This window comes from Catharus ustulatus, chromosome 20 (genome assembly GCF_009819885.2).
Source record: "Catharus ustulatus isolate bCatUst1 chromosome 20, bCatUst1.pri.v2, whole genome shotgun sequence".
In the NCBI taxonomy this organism is placed as follows: domain Eukaryota; kingdom Metazoa; phylum Chordata; class Aves; order Passeriformes; family Turdidae; genus Catharus; species Catharus ustulatus.
Genome location: NC_046240.1, coordinates 5,531,519 through 5,550,614, shown reverse-complemented (window position 1 = coordinate 5,550,614; position 19,096 = coordinate 5,531,519). Strand labels below are relative to the sequence as shown.

General features: G+C 46.6%; 1 protein-coding gene across 1 annotated transcript; it reads right to left on the bottom strand.

The window, feature by feature from the left end:
• Positions 1-169: 169 nt before the first annotated feature.
• GGA3 (golgi associated, gamma adaptin ear containing, ARF binding protein 3) lies at positions 170-19,044 on the bottom strand. The gene is made up of 17 exons (XM_033076417.1): positions 18,957-19,044; positions 13,595-13,679; positions 13,109-13,184; positions 12,596-12,694; positions 11,685-11,808; positions 10,814-10,917; positions 10,211-10,291; positions 9,161-9,298; positions 8,099-8,180; positions 7,523-7,639; positions 6,331-6,600; positions 5,714-5,781; positions 5,051-5,373; positions 4,336-4,601; positions 4,010-4,179; positions 3,609-3,719; positions 170-2,418 (listed from the first exon to the last, which is right to left on the bottom strand). Exons 1-17 carry the CDS (start codon positions 18,994-18,996, stop codon positions 2,308-2,310), a joined length of 2,265 nt encoding a protein of 754 aa, XP_032932308.1. The 5' UTR covers positions 18,997-19,044; the 3' UTR covers positions 170-2,307.
• Positions 19,045-19,096: the final 52 nt, after the last annotated feature.

Sequence of the window (19,096 nt, the reverse complement as noted above, 5' to 3'; positions counted from 1 at the left end):
TTTATGTTCTCTTTTCCTCTAACACCCAGAACTGAAATAAACCAGTAGGGTTTTAGAAACAGCATCCTCTCTATTTTTGCTTAGGCAGGTCTTGAGTCGATAGTTTGAGTTTGAGGATTTCCATCGCACTGCAGAAGCTGTCACGAGAAAAGGCCAGCACAGAGCCAGATAGGGAAAATGATTTATTCAACATGCAGCAGCACAAATGCATTGAAGATGTATGTACAGGTAGGATTGCTGGGGATGAAGCAGGAACCTCACCCTACAAACTAGAAACATTCATAGTTTAATTTCCAAAGCAGCAGAACTATAGTGCCTGGCCAGGTGGCTGCTGCTGTTCACAGAGAGCACCTGTGCTCTCCTGCCTTCCTCCAAGTCACAGTGAGATCCACATGCAGGGGATGGTGACCCTGCTCCTCAGGACACACCACCCAGGCACTGCCCCATGCCCACTGTGTCTAAAGTGCTGGCAAGAACATGTATGAGGCAGAAAGAATTCTCTCCTTGTCCCTTTTCTCCCAGTCCATCAATTTAAAACAGCTTGCTTTAGGATCCAAACAACCCATCCCTCTCCCCTGCCTTCTACATCAGGGAGCTGACAAAGCTGAGCTCTCCACAGGACCAGGACAAGCTTGAATTCCACCTTCAGGGGCTCTTGCAGCTGCCTGGTGCCTCTGATGAGGGCCTCTGGCTTGTGCATCCTCTGGTTTTCATCTCTAGGGATTTTTACTCTGCAGCACAGTAAAGGAAATTCAACTATGAATAACTGCAAGCTGTGTTTGCAGCAATGGTTTTACAGCCACCATTCATTCCAGCATCACATTCTCCTGGGGAGTTTCCCTACATGAGGCAGGAGCCTCTGTGTACTGCTTTTCTCTGTGCTGCTCCCACTCCACGTTTGAGAAGAGCTGTTGCTTGACAGCCCTGCTGGAAATGCAGAGCTGAGTGTCCAAGGACCGAGCAAGCACCTCTCTGTGCTTGTGTCAGTGGGTGCTAAAGACTCCCATTACTTTACAACAGTCTGTCTCAGAGCTCACTGAGGCACTGCTCGAGACTGGAAACTGAGAAGAAGGAAAGGGCTGCTGGAACCAAGTTTTGGTGATTTAAACCTTATTTCTGGGAGGCTGTAGCTAAGGGATCAGCTCTTCTGTTAACACTGATGCCCAGCAAAACTGCTTCCCCCTTTGTGGGGACAATTGCACTTTGCCACTTAATACAGGGAACAAAGAAAATGGGGCATTAACCCAGCACAAGCCCCATCACAGCCCAAGGGAGCCTCTTCCTTTCTCTGCCTGTTTGCTCAGTTGTAATAGCCTACAGCGCTATTATTTACATCTTACAGGTCATTGTACTCAGCAATAAAACAGTAATTGACTATACCAGTAACACTGCCTGCATGAGGAGACCTAAGAGGCATCTCTCCTTATCCCTGGATTCAGTCACTGGCCCTGACTAGTGATTGTAAAGACAGTTCTGTGCTCCAGGTGCTGTCCTCCTCTAATACTGACCAATACCCTCCAGCCCTCTTTCCTCCTCACTACGCATATCCTCTTTTTCCCACACTATGGGATGCAATGAAGGCAAAAAAAAAAACAACCAGTGTAACCATTTGCAAACAAAACTCAGCCCCAGCTGCCCCAAATGGATGCCCCAGGGTGGCAGCCAGCAGTGTAAAATAAATATAACAAGTAAAGATACAGCAGTATGGCACACATGGAACGAGGGGCTGCTTACACGGGCCCTTGGGAATGAAGCAGGAGGGGGGAAGGGAGCTAAGTGCTATTTCAGTGTAAAAAAGGAAGCATTCCCTCATGGAGCAGCATTATTGCTCAGCATGCTCACGGCCCATGTGGCACCAGGAGTCACAGTCCCACGGAGGGCTCTGTCAGGGCTCTGCGCTGAGCTCGCGGCATCATCACCCCACAGCCTGTCGGGAGCTCTGGACAGCAGTGCAGGAAAAGCCAACTAAACCCCCTTCTGCTGACAGGTCTCCCCTCAAAATACAGTAACTTCAAGTTTAATAGAGTGGAAGATAGAACCAGATTCACCCAGAGGTCAAGGTAAAAGCAGCCAGCACTGCCTGTCACTGGCTGCCTTTCAGTTCATGCTTGGCATAAGTGTTCCAGGGCCCCTCCAAATGTGGGGCACAACATTCTGGACTAAAGCTACAAGCAGAGTGGTCAGGACATGTAAACAAAGCTGAACATCACCAGTGGATAGCATGTGTGTCCCTCCCCACGGCACATCCATTCCAGTCCTGTGGGATCCTGCCCTGGTCCTGTCAGAGTCTCTGGCAGTGTCCTAAGGTCATAGATTCCCCCACTGCTCTACCGGGGGAAACTCATCCACTTCGCCCACTTCTGTGCTGGGCTGATCTCCCAGGGTGAAGGTCAGTCTGTACCTCAGCCTCACCTTCTCCTGCAGGAAAGACAAAACCCAAAAGCAATGTGAGAACAATCCCAGCTCAACAGTCCCGAACAAAACACTTCATTGTTACAGCTCTACAGAGAGTACAAGACTTCTGTTGTACAGAACAGGGGCAGGAGGGCTCAAGTTAAGTTCATAAAGTTCAGCTATTTACAAACCTGCCTTATTCACCTTACACTTTTTATACCAAATAAACTTTTACAGCTTAGCATGGAGCAGAACGAGAAAAGCATAAATGACCTGTGAGCACAGACTGCACAGACATGGCAAGCTGCTCTCCAGAGCCCAAAGACTGCTGCTGGAAAAGTTCCAAAAATTAAATTCCTCACCATGTGGAGGAAGGTAAAATAGTTCCTGCTCTGAAAAGTGCCTTGCAATACAGTAAGCATGGAAGCAGCCCTTCAATGTGAGCACCTTCATGTATCCACAAAGTTTTTTAAACATCCACTAAACCCCTCTGACATTCATCCTTTTACCTCAGAGCTTTCAGCTGATCCTTGAAGGGCACTTTTGTTGTAATTCTCAAGTATAATCATCTAAATTTGTCAATTAGAAAGTCCTTCAGCTTTGGGCCTTCAGAGCTGGCTGACTGAATGAGCGACTACAGCAAGGAAAAACACTTCTCAGATGCTCCCAGTATCATCAGCAGAAAGTTCAACCCCATTGTGTCCCTGGTCACAGATACTTCCCCAGAGAATGATGGAACAGACATGATTTGACATTTGTCTGTTGGTTCATCAAAAGTACTGCTACAGCACCAGTTAATTTAGCATTGATCTAGTTATCAGCAAAGCCTGGCACGTTCAGTGCACAGGGCAGACAAACTCCTGATGCAGCTTTAATACTCTTTAAAGTTTAGCCTGACATGATCCTTGCCCTTTTGCTGGAAGAAGTGTATTGTCCCTTCTCAAACCTCTCCCTGCCAAAGACTATTGGCAAGAGCCTCCTCTAGGCCTGAACTGAAACACCAACACTGGTTACATTCCATAATAACAACTTGTGGAGGGCACTTTAGAATCACAGATAATTATGGGTGGAAAAGACCTCCAAGGTTATCAAGTCCAAACCTTTAGGAATCAACAGCTGTAGCTGCTCAAATGTTTGGTCCTACACCTCCACAGAGTTCAGCTGGTATCAAATGTGTCTGGAAATGACAGGATGAATCCCACTGTCCCTCTCACCTTGGCAGGATTTGCCAGCAGCATGACCTGGGTGATGGCAGCTGGCGGCTGGATGGGATTGAACGGAGACAGCTCAGTGCCAGAGGGTGGCTGTAGCTTCACTTTCATGGACTGCAAGTGAAAGAGAGAGCAGAACCTCAGGGATGATCTCCTGCCTTGGGGACAATGAAGGATGCATGCACAGGCTCAGGGGACAACAGCCCACATCCAAATGGAAGAGAATCAACCCACAAGTGAGGATGAGGGAACAAGAGCCAGCATATGTTGACTTATCCTGCTCAGCATTTTCTGCCTCTGACAAGAACCTTTGTGTTCTGGAAAGCGGCAGAGCACAGCCTATGGAAAGGTCAGAGCAGGCTGTCCCAAGCCCCTGGATGCAGTCCCTGTCCTGCTGTCCCTACCTTGGGCACAGCTGCCTGCAGCACGATGTTCCTCACGGGCAGAGGCGCCGTGTTCAGCATGGAGACCACCACGACCAGCACATCGGAGCGGCCCGGCGGGCACTCCCTGGCAAAGTGCAGCAGGATCCGGAACCCGTTCTTGTCGTAGGCTGTCACAGGCAGGGCACTGCCTGCCACAGGGAGAGAAGGGAGAGGATCCAGGTTCATGCTCTGAGGCAGCATTGGGATGTTTGGTTTGAGCTGCTCTCTCAATTTCATGAGCTTTGCCAAGAAGCTTTGCCTTTAAAAAGATATCCAGGGCAAAGTGAGAAACCTGAAATACTTACTGGGTTTAATGGATTCCAAGGGAACATGGACATTGGCCAAAGAAATTTCAGGTGCTTTCATGGGACTGCCTTGCTGCTGGAATGATGCTGGCTGGAAGAGAGGACTTCCTGACCCAGCAGTGCAGCTGCTTGGGAAGGGAGCTGGAGGGGCTCCAGAGGTAGTGGCTGGCAGCCCTGCAGGTGCTGCTAATGGGGCAGGGGTGACAGTGCTTGGCAAAGTAACCCCAGGGAACACTGAAGGTGTCACCATGCCTTGGGTGGCACTCCTGCAAGAGAGACAGAAAAGTGATAAATGGAGCTGGAAGTGAAGCAGGAATTTCACCAATGCCCGGAGATAACAGCACATCACAAGGACAAAACAGCAGCCTGGAGTCAGGCTGGAGTCTGTGACTCTGCAGGGTCTGCCAAGAGGAGAACTACAAGGACAGGGGTGGTGGTTGGGTGGGGTTACTTCTCTAAGTCAGGAAGGAAACAAGGCCTCTGTACCCCAACAACTGATTCCCTTCACACCACATCAGAGCTGTGTGCTCTGCCTGCCCTGCTCCCCCAGAGGTAGGAAACTCATATTAGTTTGCAAACTGAAACCTCTGAGAAGAAAAATACCAATTCCACATTTCTACCAAACCAGAGCTGAAAGACATCCTCAGAACCTGGCACTGCAGTGAGCTTGGCTTTCTAAATGCAGAGCCAAAGCAAAGTGAGGATTTCTGGTTACCCTTTGGCTTCTTCAAGGAGTTGTCCCAATGCATCCATCTTGTGTGACATGTTGCTCCCCACAGACGAGCTGAAATACCCAGAAGAAGCTGGAATAGTCTTAGGAGGCCCTGCAGGGGCAGCTGGTACAGCAGGAAATACAAAGGGTGCTGAGTTTGGGGCTGGGATGCTGGGAGCAGTCTGGGAGGCTGGGAAAGCAGAAGGCAGCGTGGCTGATGTCCCACATGTGGTCTGTGATGTGTGATGGAGAAGAGGGTTCCCTGCAGGGTTGCAAGCAACAGTCGCCATCTTCGGATTAAAGAAATCCAGGTCCAGCTGGTCATTCTGAAAGAGAAGACAGGCAGATGCTCCAACTCACTGCTGGCCCTGATGCAGAGATGACACTGCTCTCTTACACAGACAGAGGTTTACCACAGAAACAGGTGCTGGGTGACAAGCAGTAAACTCTGCAGCCTAAGTCAGGGCTACATCTGATCTGTGATTTAAGCAAAGCAAGGACTAACATGGGGACAGATGGGACACTGAGAAAGCCAGGTTCAGGGATACCTACTCTGTTTAAACACAACTATCCCAGATTTTAGGGCTCAGCCCCTTTGCCTGCGTGTGTGATCACATGATTCTCCAAGATCTCTCCCTCCCCTTCCCTGAAACTCCTCCTTTGTACCTCAAACATGCTCCACTGGTTGTTTTCTGAGGTCTCCTTCCCTGCTGCAGGGGCTGGGTCATTCAGGCCTGGAGGAAAAAACAACAGGAGGAGAAAATGAATTCAGTGTCATTCCTTGGGTGCTGTTTCAGTACCATCAAAACTTGATTCAGCTCTGCAAGAACCTGATGAAACACTGAGATGGACTGCAAGTCTGTGGTGTGGAAGAGACTGACAGCACCAGCAGCCAATAGCCATGCCCTGCATCCAGCTCTTCTAACCCATCCTGATTAGCACTGCCTTCCACAGACAGGCATCCTGCAGGCTCTGAGGAACAACCCCTCTGAGGCCCCTTCTTTTCAGCACAACCCCACAATCAGGGCTTCATCTGTCCCAAACTTCAGTCTGTACACACAGCACGTCCCAGCAGCCCCAGAGATCAGACTGCAACTGCACTAAACAGTTACTTTCTTACAGCCAGCTCTGGGAAGAAATTTTAATACTGACTCACTGACCAGGTCTAATACTCAGAATGATGCAAGGGAGTGTTCCCCATAATCCAGGAACATGGAGAATGCAGAGGTAGCCTTTGTTAGGATGGATTGAGCAGCCCTTTTGCAGCCCCCTCAGCATCTTACCCAAGCACAGGAGCTCCTCATCCAGCAAGGACAGGGAGTTGGTTGTGCTGCCCTGCTGAGCAGGTGCTGTTTCCACCTGGCTGGAGGAGCTGCTGCGCAGCGGCACGAACGTCTGAGGAGGAGGAGGGAGGATGGGGATCTCAGCTGGGCCAGGGGCTGTGCTGGGGGCTGCTGGCAGGCTGCTGGGTGGCATCACAGGTGGTGGGGTGCTGGTGACATCCAGTCCAGCAAGGTCAATGAGGGTGTTGAGATTATTGGTGGAGTTACTCCCTGCAGCAGACAAGAGAAGAGCACTGCTAGGAAAGAAGGCAAAAGGCTCAGAGCAAACTCAGTTTGCAGAAGAAATTAGCAGAGAGGTGGTTTAGATCCTCATCTGAGCATGGCTTATGGCTCTTTGTAACAGAGAAAGGATATTTGCTGTCTGGACTGTGTAAATCAACACAGATACTTAAAGAATTTCCACATGAAAATCTGCTGCAACCACTGCTTCTTCCCCACTGCTTCACAATTCATGATCTCTACAAAATCCTTTGAAATCAGATGAGGCTTTGGGAGATCCTACAGCATTATAATAAACAGAGGCTATCAGAGAGCTGGAGAGCTGAAGGAAATTCATACCTCAATTCTCATATTTAGAACAGTCTTGTCTCAGTAAGATGCTGCCAGGCAGCAGCAAAAATGTTTGAGTCTGAAAGGGTAATTCTGTTACACTCCTGTCCAGAGCATTCAGTGGTGAAGCTGAAGTGTGAAGTGGGCAACTGGTCTGAATGCACAAGTGGAATTACTTGCAAAACCAGGAAAAGGACCCCTGGTCCAGCTCCTGTTCTTCAGTTCTTGTGTTTTTGATAAAATTATCTTCTTCTTAGACATTACCATTGAGAAACAGGACAAATGTGAACAGGAAAATGTATGAGAACTTCCAGCCACACAAACTTGCTCACATGCAGGTTTGCTACTGCTGTCATCAAAGGTTTCAATAATATGGACTGAACAATGGAGAATGCAAAGCTGCAGCATTGCTGCTCCTGTGCAGAATTGTTTATCCACTGCTCAGGAGCCTTCTTGTTTCCCTGATTCACAAACTGTTGGTCACAAGAACCATCAAATGCTATTTTAACAAAACAGGAAACATTCTTCAAGACTTACAATTGCAGGAGTCAAAGATTAAACAATTGGCTTCCCAGGAACTCACCTTCCACTACAGACATCCCAGGGAGATCCACTTCACCATTAATCACTTGCCCCTCTATTACTTTTTTATAGGAATTTATCACACGTGATAAATTGTCACTGGCCTGCAGAATATCCCCTACAAGAGAGACAAAAATGACCTTCAAGGCTTTAGTCATTTTGTTCCCACTAATGCTGAGAGTTGTCAGCTAAATAATCAGAAAGAAAAACCACGAATATTTGGTTATGAGCTCCATCACTCTGCCTGTGCCACATTTTTATAAGCAATATCCTGACCTTTTCTAGCTTCATATACATTGTAGTAACAAGAAAAAAATGAGACCAAGGTTGTTCCCCACAGCAACTCCCTTCCTCTCCCAAAGCAGTAGCTGTCCCCCATTACTGCTCCCATCCTCCTGAACCACCAACTTTACTGTCCAGTCCTTGCCTGAACTGAAATGATAAGTACAAAGAGGGAAGGATTGTCCTTTATCAAAGCAACAGGAATTCATAGTGAGGAGACAACTTTACAGCTGAACCTTTACAAAGGCAAGGAGCACAAAAGCAAACAAAAAAGGACAAGTGTAGCTCAATTTACCCAAACTGCTGTCATTATCCTCTGTCTCACTGGCCAGCTTGAACAGTGTCCTTCTTTTGGTTTCACACCTTTCATAGAGCTCCTGGAAGACAGATTAGGACAAAGGGTTTCACCAGCCAGGAGCCACTGCCAGGAGCAGTCAGCACAGAACAACCCCCAGAACAGAGTAGTGTCACTGTGCTCACTGTGCCAGTGTGACTGCACAGCCAGAATGGCCTCTGTGCCCAGCTCACAGTGCTGAGCAGCATTACATGAGCCTGGGGCAACACTACCTGCATTCCCAACACATCTCTCAGTCCTCCCTCACATCAGCACTTATAGCCAAGTTCTAGTCCAAAAGAGATGTTCCTTCCTCCTACAGCAGTCCCTAAAAGCTTGAGGAAGAGCAGAATCATGTTTCAGCAGTTAAACTGCAATTGTGCTGCAACCACTACTGAGTCTGCAACCACACAGCAGAGGTGGCAACAACAAATGGTTCACAGAAGCAAACAAGTTTTTTAAGCATCTTACCACTGTTTAAAGATGCTGTCATTAAAAAGAAGTGGGTTTCATTTTTTTAAATAAAATAATGTGCAATTCTTAAAGGCTCTGGGCCTACCAAGTCATCCCTGGTGGTTGCTTCGATTTTCACTTTGCTGATGTTCTCCTAACCTAGTAACACAAGCTAAAACTCTTCCTCTGAAGGGGAGGGACTATTTTCTGCCCCACTCAGCCTTTAGTTTACTCATCCACAGTACTGCAAGGGACAGCTATGACCTGCAATCCATGTGTCATTACAGCATGTAGAATTACAAACTGCAGCTTCTTGGTTCCACCTTTGGGGAACAGCTGTACCTCACTTCAAACATACACAAAACTGAGCTACTCCCCCACCCAGTTTTTTGGTGAAAGGCACTAAAAACATGGATATTTTCTTGCCTGCTGTTTGCAGCAACAAACAACTCCTGTTTCTCACCACTGCTCTCCATTTTACTGCAGTGTTTGTAATTCTCTCCAAAACTTAAGTCTGTAAGAAAGGACTGACTCCAGGACTGCTAGGAAGAAGGAGCAGCTCAGACCCACCTTCATGAGCTCCCTGTCAGCCTCTGATGAGTCCTCTTTGCTGTAATGAACCAGCATCTCATTCAGCAGCTTCACATTGTTGTTCACCTCCTCCAGCGTGTGCATGCGCTTTGTCACCTTCTGGATCCGAGCCTCATCCTTCAGGGTGAAAAGCACAGACAGAAAGGGTGAGTTTCCTTCTAAAAGTTCCCAGTAACACAGGTATTATCTGCAAACATGTCAAGTAATAGCTATTTAGGGTTAAGCTAGAAAAAAAGCAAACAAACCCCTTCTTTGTTCATGTGAAGCTTTGTTTATTTTATTGTCTTTTCACCACCATTCTGAAATTACAGGCAATCCCATATTTCCAGTAAGCCTCATTAAATAGATTTCAATATATAATTACATCACTAAAAAAAGTTTCCAGAAGTTCCTTTCTGACCTTTTTTTTGTTCACTTGATGCCATTTAACAAATGAGATGTGTTTGAAGCAAAACATTTACTAGGAACAACAAGCACACTCTGGTGGAAAATGTCCACCCATCTCTGATTGGAGATTCCAACTGAAGACGTAGGAGAGCCTGCCCTGGGGACAGGAGGAGCTTGAATGAAATATCTTGGTAACCTATAAAACCACTAAAGTCCAGAAAGTCTCTTTATTTGCCAGAATCCCAGGGAGTAACTTCCTGGACTCCAGAGTTTGGAATGACTGCCATGGGTGGATGCAGCACAGCTCTATAAACAGGAAGGTGTTTCCATGAACTTGTTTGTGAGAAGACCCAGAGCAGTGACTCAGTCTTCAGCATCCAGGAGTGGCACCACAATGCTCCCACCAAACCTTGATATGAAATGCCACTTTGAATGATGGGAATGTGGTTATTTACAACAAGGGACATTCAATTCCTGCCCCATCCTCCACCAACACACCAACTGTAGACATTTCTGTGACACAAATATCTCCTAGGTACAAGCCAGAGACCAAATCCTAAGCTCTCCACCATTTAAAGTCAAATTGCTTAAAACCTGGAAAGCAGACTGCTGACCTGAACCAATCCTACCTGAATTTCTTACCTCTTTTACCATAGATTTTATAAGTTTGTTGGCCTCTTGTAAATCATCTGGGTTTTTGCTTTTCAGCAGCTTGGCTAGAAGCTGAAAGACAAGAAGATGATAATCAGGAAACAAATAAAGATCCTTGTGCAAAGGGAAAGGAATATCTATATGAACAATTCAGGGGAAAAGGGATACAGCCCAGTATTGCAAAGCTTACACAGTTACAGAGAATTCAGCAGGAATCATTTACAATTTATTATCTATGTGAGTTGCTGCATTCTTACTTTTACACAGGACATATTCTGTGAAATCTCAGAGACTTTTGGCACTAGATAGTTATTACTCCCATACATTATTTCTCCTCCTGTGTGTGAAACATTCTCTGCTACCCAGTACTTCAGCAGGATGGCACTTTAACAGGAATAACCTCATCATGGTAACACAGACAGGTCTTAACCGAAACTTTGGGTTAAGCAGGTGGACAAAGCAGTGAACCCTGCAAAATACAGACTATCCCCCCTCCTAAATAAGAGACACGTTATTATACTTTGCTTCCTTATTCTAAATGTGCACTGAGTGATCTCTTTTCATGTGTGATTTTGACAAAAGTCTTCTCTGTACCTTGGATTTCTCCTCATCATCAAACACAGGGTTCTTGGGACGAGGCGGTGGGGAAGGGATCAGTGTTCTGTCTGCAGGAATCACAGGGTCAAACATGACAATCCCTGAAAGCAGAGAGGGAAAAAACTCCTGTGGGTCAGGCAGGGCACACAGCTACTCCCAGGCTGCTGTCCAAGCCAACACACATCTGCCCCTGACCCTGCCACACTGCTCCAGTGAACAATACATCCAAATCCCTGAGCTGGCTTCTACCTGGATGTTCTCCCAACCCCAAACATGAGCTAAAACTCTCCCTCTGAAGGGGAGGAATCATTTTCAGCCTCATTCAGCCTTTAGTTCATCCATCCACAGTGCTGCAAGGGACAGTTATGACTGTCTGTGTGTCCTAATAGGACAGGATGGTTTCCAGAGCTTTCATGGAATCTATTTTTCTTGTGAAGCTACTGCATTTTTTCTATTGTGCCTACACAAGAAAAGTGTGTCAGCTGAACTAAAGGAACAGCTGCAAAGCCATTTAGTTAAAAGAACACAAAAAGCTACTTGGAAGCTCTTATTTCACTTTAAATTGGACTTATTCAAATAATCTAATTACTACTTCCACCAAATAAAAAAGAACTTAAAAAAGGCCCTTCAAACCAAAACAAAAGTATTTGGTATTTGCAAGGTATTTCACTAATTTAGTTACCAGAGCAAACCCAACTCTGCCCAAGGCATTTACACATAATGAAAAGCTTTTCAGAGAATTTCTCCTTGCTCTATCTCCCCTCAGAGCTTGCTCTGACCCCATTTAATTAGAAGCTGTATATTTTGTGACACTCTTGCTCAAAGCCCAGGCTGGAGAGAATGCATGAGCGAGCAGTTCACTCCCTACCTTGTCTCTTCAACATGTAGTAGGCATCTTTGATTTTGGATTCCTCTGGCAATGCCACAGTCCAGCTATACAGCAATTCAATGACTTTGGACTTCACCTTCTCTGAGACTCGGTCTCCCAGGTACTAAGTAGGGGAAAGAAGATCCAAATTCTTCATGATCTTAATTTCTTTTTAAAAATAAAACTCTGTGGAAGCTCAGTGAAATACATTCAGAGGTGTATGATCTAACTTCCAAGATGATCTAAGGTAACATCTCATTAAGAGGAAAAAATTGCTCCTCTAATAGATTTGAAATAACAGTGAAGAGAAGCTTTGTGATTATCTTCAGCAAAAGAAAAAGCAGCTGTTCTGCTGGCTCCAGGATTTTGCTATTTTAAAAATTACAGCAATACAGAGAACCACCCCCTCCTGTGTCTTATGGGAGAGAATCTAGGAATGCATTGCTGCATCAATCACACCATAGGGAAGATTTTCAGCACATGAAACCCATCATGAATGTTGAGGGACTTAGTCTGGCACTCTTTACACAACAAGTAAGCAGAATGAGGACTAGAACTCCATGGTGTGCTGTCAAACCTCGTTTTAACCTCTGCATCACATTTCTCTTCCACTATTACTGGAATTTTGCTTTTTAAAACAAGAGAGCCCAAATTTTAGAAGTCCTTAAGGTATCTGAAGGATTAGAATAACCCAAAAACTGCATAGTGATGGCAAATTAGTACAACTTCCTGAGAAATTTAGTAAGGCATAAAAAAACCCCAAACAACAAGAGCTTAGCTAACAAATGCTCTTGAATATAGACTAATAAGTGCAATGAGCCAAACAGAACACTGCAAATATTTTGGATGCTGCCTGTAGTTTAAAGAGGTCAAACAAAAGGCAGCTGCAGCTGTAAGGCTCAGGGACTAACCTTTGGAGACACAACTTTTATTAATTCATTTAAAAAGCGAAACTTCCCGACTTCATTATGAAATCTTCTCCCACAATTCTTCATACAAGCTTCCAGCACCTGCATTCAAGGAACAGAAACAGGTGCTGAAAGCAACATCAAAAACCTACAGTAAGTGTGTGTTCTGCTTAGAGGGGAGGGGAGTCAGTGAGACAAGTATTCCTGCTCCATGCAGACATCAATCTCCCAGCTTTAGGGATGACACATCAAGGCAGGATGGTGTCCCAGCCTCAGCCAGGTGTATCTGTGTTATCTCAATAGCTGGCCTCAACAACAAACACAAATCTTGCCTGAAGAGAACAAAGAAAAGCAGCTCCAGACACTTTAGGGATGGAACTGTGCTCCCTCCCACTCCCTCCCAGGGATCTCAGCCCCCAGATGACCCCATGGACACACCCTGGGCCCCCTCGACTCCACTCAGGTGATGCAATAGGATACATGCCTGGATTTATGAGAGGGGTAAGGACTACCTACTGTCAGGGCTTGGACTGCCTCCCATTCCTGTGGGGACTGGATTTTATGAGCCAGAAGTCTCACAGCTATCTGTGGCCTGGAACAGAGCAGGTAAACACCATGGAGGATTTTCACACTTTCACAAATTCTGCTGTTTAAACTAAATGTCTTTCAAGGAAAGATTTTAAAGATGTGAAGCCCTACCAGCACTATCAGTGATAACCCCATTTTACAGACTGGCAAATGGAATAATTTTAGCCAGATGAAAACCCTGGAGCTGCAGAACCTGAAATTAGAAGCAGATCCAGAATTCCCAGTTTCCCAGTGCTCAGTCTGGATTAGCCACGCTGCCTTTCACAGGAGAGGCAGCATCTTCCCTCTGCTGTAGCCAGCTCTTCCTTGTGACATCAGTATGTATAAAAGAAAATATAAATGTTTGATAATGGAATTTCACACTTTAAACTGTGAATGTAATTTATTAAGTCTAGAGCAGTTTGGGACACCCACCCTTCGAGTTCCTTGTTGATCTGGTCACAGAATCCAATGATGTATTCCCAGTCTTCCTGCCTGTTGGATGGGTTGGTGGCTTTATCTTTGGCAAGGGAAAGAGAACATATTACCAACGAAGAGAAGAAACAGTATAAAAGGCCACATATTTTCTAGACAAAAGCATCTGACATCCATTGCCAGCTCTAAAAAAGGAGAAAGAAGTTCACATGTGGTATGTCTGTTCAGGGAAAAGGGTGTGTCCAAGCTGAGACATCCAAACATCCACCAAGAACCACTGCCTTCCAAAGGAAACAGGTGCAAAATCCCAAGTATTTAGAGACAGGCTATTCTCATATTCTAAATGAGAGCACAGGATAAAATATTTCAGCTCACAGTTTCCTCTGCCTGAAATGCTGTCTCTTTCTATTTGGCTGTAACATTAAACTCTTTAAAGGTTAAACCCTCACACTTTCTACATATGAAATTATTTTTGTATTCCCTGGGAATTTTGCAGAAGCAAGAGCTGGAACATCAGATGTTTAATATCAGTCATTTAGCATTAGCACTTGCTTTTGGAGTGCCAGCTGATTTGATTGATGCCTTAGCATTTCTCCTGGGATTTATGAACTAAAATTTATTATTACACATTGAGTTCTTCTTGCAAGTAATAAACACTACAGCCTGCACAGAATCAGGAACTCAAATCCTACATGCTGAGGCCAAGAGATCAATGCTTTAGTGACAGGGCTATCTCAGTCTCCTGAAGGATCCTCCTTTAAGCAGCAGGACCTCACTGCACTGATTTCAGAGTAGTGAGGCTATGAGCACCCCTTTGGTTATGAATGCATCTTCTCCATGTACTTTACTTAACCCTGATGTAGAATGAACAGATCAGATTCCCACTTTAACCTAATTTTCCAGCCAAGATGACCAGATATGATGGTTTTTCTTTCTTGAAAGGGAAGAAACAATGCACTGTATCTGTCCTTATATATCTAAGGGTTGGTATTTAAGAAACCTGCCTAAAATTTTTAATATAATGGAAAGAGGTTTAGGAAATTAAATATTGCTTAGTCAGATAGTATAGAGCAGAGGATGAAGGGCAGGAAAAAACCCAGCACACATCCCTGTACTTTCATCTCAGAGGGAAGTCTAACAAAACAAACACATGCTGCATTACCAAATGCCATTTTTTATCATCATTAAAACATATCCTTTTACCTTTCCAGAGACAGCTAAACAGCTGTCAGGCATGTACTCCAAAGCCTCCCTTTCCCAGTGCACCTCAGCCCTCCTGCTGTGCCCATCCTGCAAGGTTTGCTCAGGTTTTCCTCCCCACAGAATGATATTTGTAAAGCAAGTAATTTTTTCCATGGATTGCATGGTAAAATATTCCACTGGTCAATCTCTGTGCCCCCTGCTGACCTCTATGGAACCCCAGATAAGCAGAAGACAGCAGCCAGGGAGGAAAAACTGCAAGATAACATCCTGTAGAACTTGCTGAGGTGCCAGGCTGGTTTTAAACTCTAGAGATTCAAGGGAAGCTCAGTTTAAAAGACAACTTCTGCAGAGCCAAACAACTGTTTGGAACAGTTGTTCCTGGCAGCTAAATCTTATCACCACATTTCCACCTGATGAACACCTTGGAAGCATCAGGAAACCATGGATTATAACAATCTCTTCATGTAAGTCAAACAGCACTGTGGTAGTTTGGGGCTCCAAAGCACCTCTTGTGCTTGGCAGGCCCAGAAGAAAAACACTCAGTTCCTGGCTGGAATTAAGGGAATTTACTTAATAAATGCAGGAGGAGCACAAGCAGATAAGGCCACACATCCAACTGGACTCTATTGGCTGCATATCCTGAAATTAGGAAAATGATGTGGTACAAACAGGAAAACATAACCAAGATTTCCATATTCAAAAGTGTTAACTGTAAAGCTGTTCCAAATAGCTCCAAAAACTTTTTGCAATGACACTGGATTATTTCATGCTCTCAGACTCATCTAAGATTTTTCTGCAAAAGCTCTGACACAAAGACAGTGAAGTCTCAGAAGGAGAGAGTGACTGCCAAAGGGAAGTGCTGTTCCACATGAAGAAACTGCTTATTTCCAGCACGCATAAAACCTCCATATGAAATCTTGGTTCATAAAAATTAATGAGCTTGATCATAAGTCCTGCCCTGGCTCTGGAGATGGATGTGTTTGCATGACACAACACAACAGGGTGTATGGATAGCTGTTCCCAGTCTCAGCACAGCCACATGAACTCAGCATCCCAGAGGAGTGGAATCACCTCACTTCACCTCTCCAGCCCTACAGGAAGCTGTGTCACGTCTATCAGGTTGTGACTTAAAATCCTCTCTATTTTTATGAAGAATGCTTAAAATGTAGGCAAGGAGCTCGTCTGTGCTGCTTTATAAATATGCTTCAACCCTCATGGAAAGGATTCACTCCAGGATGAAGAGTTGCTCTGGAATATCCAGTCCTTGGCTTTTCTGTTGAAACTGCCAAGCAAGGCCCATTTGGTACCAGTTATTTGCTTCCAGAGACACTTGTCCACCTGGTCCCCTCCTGAAAAACCCATTTCACACTGGTAACCACATGAATCTAAACCAGCAATCTGGGGACTGAAGTCTTGGCACTACCTCAGTCCTGCTACCACTTCAGCCTCAGTTTTCAGCTTTTTTTTAATGTGCTCAGTACAAACAAAGCTGCATCACACCCACCCTGAGTATCAGACCACTCAGCCCTTAGGTGCTGTGCCAGACTGAAATGCTAATGAGGCAATATTCAGATTAATAATTAGATATGAAACAAAGGTGTTTGTTTTCTCTGGAGATAAACGATGCTGGAAGGAAAAGAACCACAGACCATTAACTGCCTGGTAATGAATGTTCCTGTTTTCCTGGGTTCACTTCTCTACTGAAATGAGCCAAAGCCATCCCAACAAAGAGTTTCCCCAGGTCAGGCTTAGCCTCTCATTCCCAGCCCAGCCATGACCAGTCTAACAGTCAGACTCTGCAGTCCTGGGCAGAAAATAATGCTGAGCCAGACAAACCAAGGAAAAAAGAAACGAAGACAATTATATTTCATCCATTTGCATCTGTTCCACAGTGGAACACTGCCTTAGCCTCACACGAGTGGGATACAAGAAGCTTCCTTTTGGATGCAGCAGAAAAAGCAGCTCCAGTTGTGTTTGCACAACTGACATTGTCTCCTAACCTTCTTGTGTTTCAGCTCAGAGCTGCCAGGCAGGAGGAGACAGGACAGGAAGGATCACCTTTCTCCCATCCCAGCTGCCTGGAATGAGGCAGGACATGCAGATGCCAGACCATCCCAGGCTGAGGCGCAGATCCTGCTGCAGAGCAGGACACGAGGATGATGTTACTTCATGGCTCTGTGACTCCACCTGATGCCAGAGGCAGGGCAGCAGAAGGCTGCACACCACCACAGGGGAAAAAAAACAAACAAACAAAAACATTTTCAGTAAGAAATTCTCCATCTTTCCGTGGCTGGGAAGTTGGCTGTGCTGCTGAGCCATTCCCTTAGGAAGGGCACAGCATGGCACAACCCCAAGGCTGGCATTAGCCACGGCTTTGTCATGATTACAGAAAAAACCGCTCGGGAGGGCAGGTGAGAGCCGGGAGCTGCTCCAGCTCTGCCGGCCCGACCTCCCGACTCCGCCGCTAATTCCCGGCCACGGAAAGCTCTGCGCTGCCTGCGATGGGAGGGGCGATACAGCCACACCAGCAGCGATCACTGTAGCAGTGACCTGGCATAAAAGCATCCTCCGAAACCAGAGAGCAGCACTCAAGCCTTGAAAAATGTGTGCCCCTCTGCAATCAGGCTCGCTGCAATGCTTCTCACAGTGAGTAAGGCCTTTGCAACTCTTCCCTTTAGCCCCTTGGCCAAGGACACATCACCTCTCCCTTAACTTCCTCAATTAAAAATTATCCCTACAAGACAAGCAGTCAGGAAGCATTCCAGGCTATACAACCCAAAATATCCTTCCTACTAGAGATATTTTCACACACAAACTGAACTGGGTGAGTCAGCTCTCCTTAGAGAAAGATTGCAAGGAAGGGATGTGGGTGTTCCTTCTTGAGTCTCACTGGCTACAACAAAAGATACTGACAAATTGTGGGAGTTCAGAGGAGGAGCAAAAACGCTAAAGGGTCAGAAGGGATTGAGCTAAAAACATCTTTCAGCCAGTAACTCATATAACAGATCATGACAACATGTACATGTTTGAATTTTATATCAAAATATCAAGAAAGAAGGAGAATGATCTAGTCTTGTTTATGGAAGGATAGCTCCAAGGGTACCAGGTTTTGCACTCTGAGGTATTTGGGCTAATGACCATCTTCTCCTGTTTGCCCAGTGCAGTGCCTGACTACTTGGAACTTCACTTGCTGCCATAATCAAACAAATAACTACTAAAAAAAAGAAGAAAATCTAGGCAACAGGCTCTGATGTGCAGCATGGCCTCCCAGGGACAGCAGCAAGAGCTCCTGTGTGTGGAATATAAGAAAAACAATTACAGTTACGACTGGCTCATTCAGGAATCACATCCTGTGTTCTGTACAGCCAGAGCCCAGATGACACGGGCAGCACGGACAGATACACAGGCAGGGGAAACTCAGCAGGGGCTGGGCACCAACAAACACAGGGGTTTGTCCCCTCTAACCTTTAGGGCGTCAGCAAACACAGGGGTTTGTCCCCTCTAACCTTTAGGGCATCAGCAAACACAGGGGTTTGTCCCCTCTAACCTTTAAGGCACCTTATTCTGACAAAGGGTTTTGATATGAATAGATGTCCACAACTACCCTGAAACTGCAGCCGGGCACAAAGCAGGACTTGTCTACTTGAAAATCACAGTTGTGTAACACCTAAATACAATTCATCGGGGAAATCCCTCAATTCTGAACCTCACGAACAGCACTCGGGCTGTACTCGGCGGGCCACAACCCAGGCAAGGGAATAAAGGGAGGGCCAGACACGAACCGTGACCCTTTATGGACAAGAAGCAGCAGCAGGTGCCGAGCAGGGCGAGCTGCAGACCCGCTCGCTGCCCCATCTCCAACACGAGGCCGGTACCGGCCCCAGCCGCTGCCGCGTCCCACAGCGAGCTGAGCGCCGCCAGGGCGGCCCCGGCCCTTCCCCGGCACGGCGCATCCCGGGCCCCTGAAACTGCCCCGGGCCTGGGGGCTGCGCCAACCCATCCCCACGGCGCTGTCACCCCCCGGCCTCCGCGGGACGGCCCCCGGGTTCCCGCCCGGTTGAGGCTGCAGGGAGGCGCTGGGAAGGGGTTGAGGGGCCGGGGGGCAGCGGGGCCGGGGTTCGGAGGGGCCGGGCGGTGCCCCCACGCCCGCGGTACTCACTCAGCCACGACTCCAGGCTCTCCCCCTCAGCCTCCGCCATGTTGCCGGAGCGACCCGGGGCCCCGCCCCGCCCGCGCGAGAGCCGCGCGAGGGGGCGGGGCAGGCGCTGGCCCCGCCCCCAGCCGGGCTGGCCCCGCCCC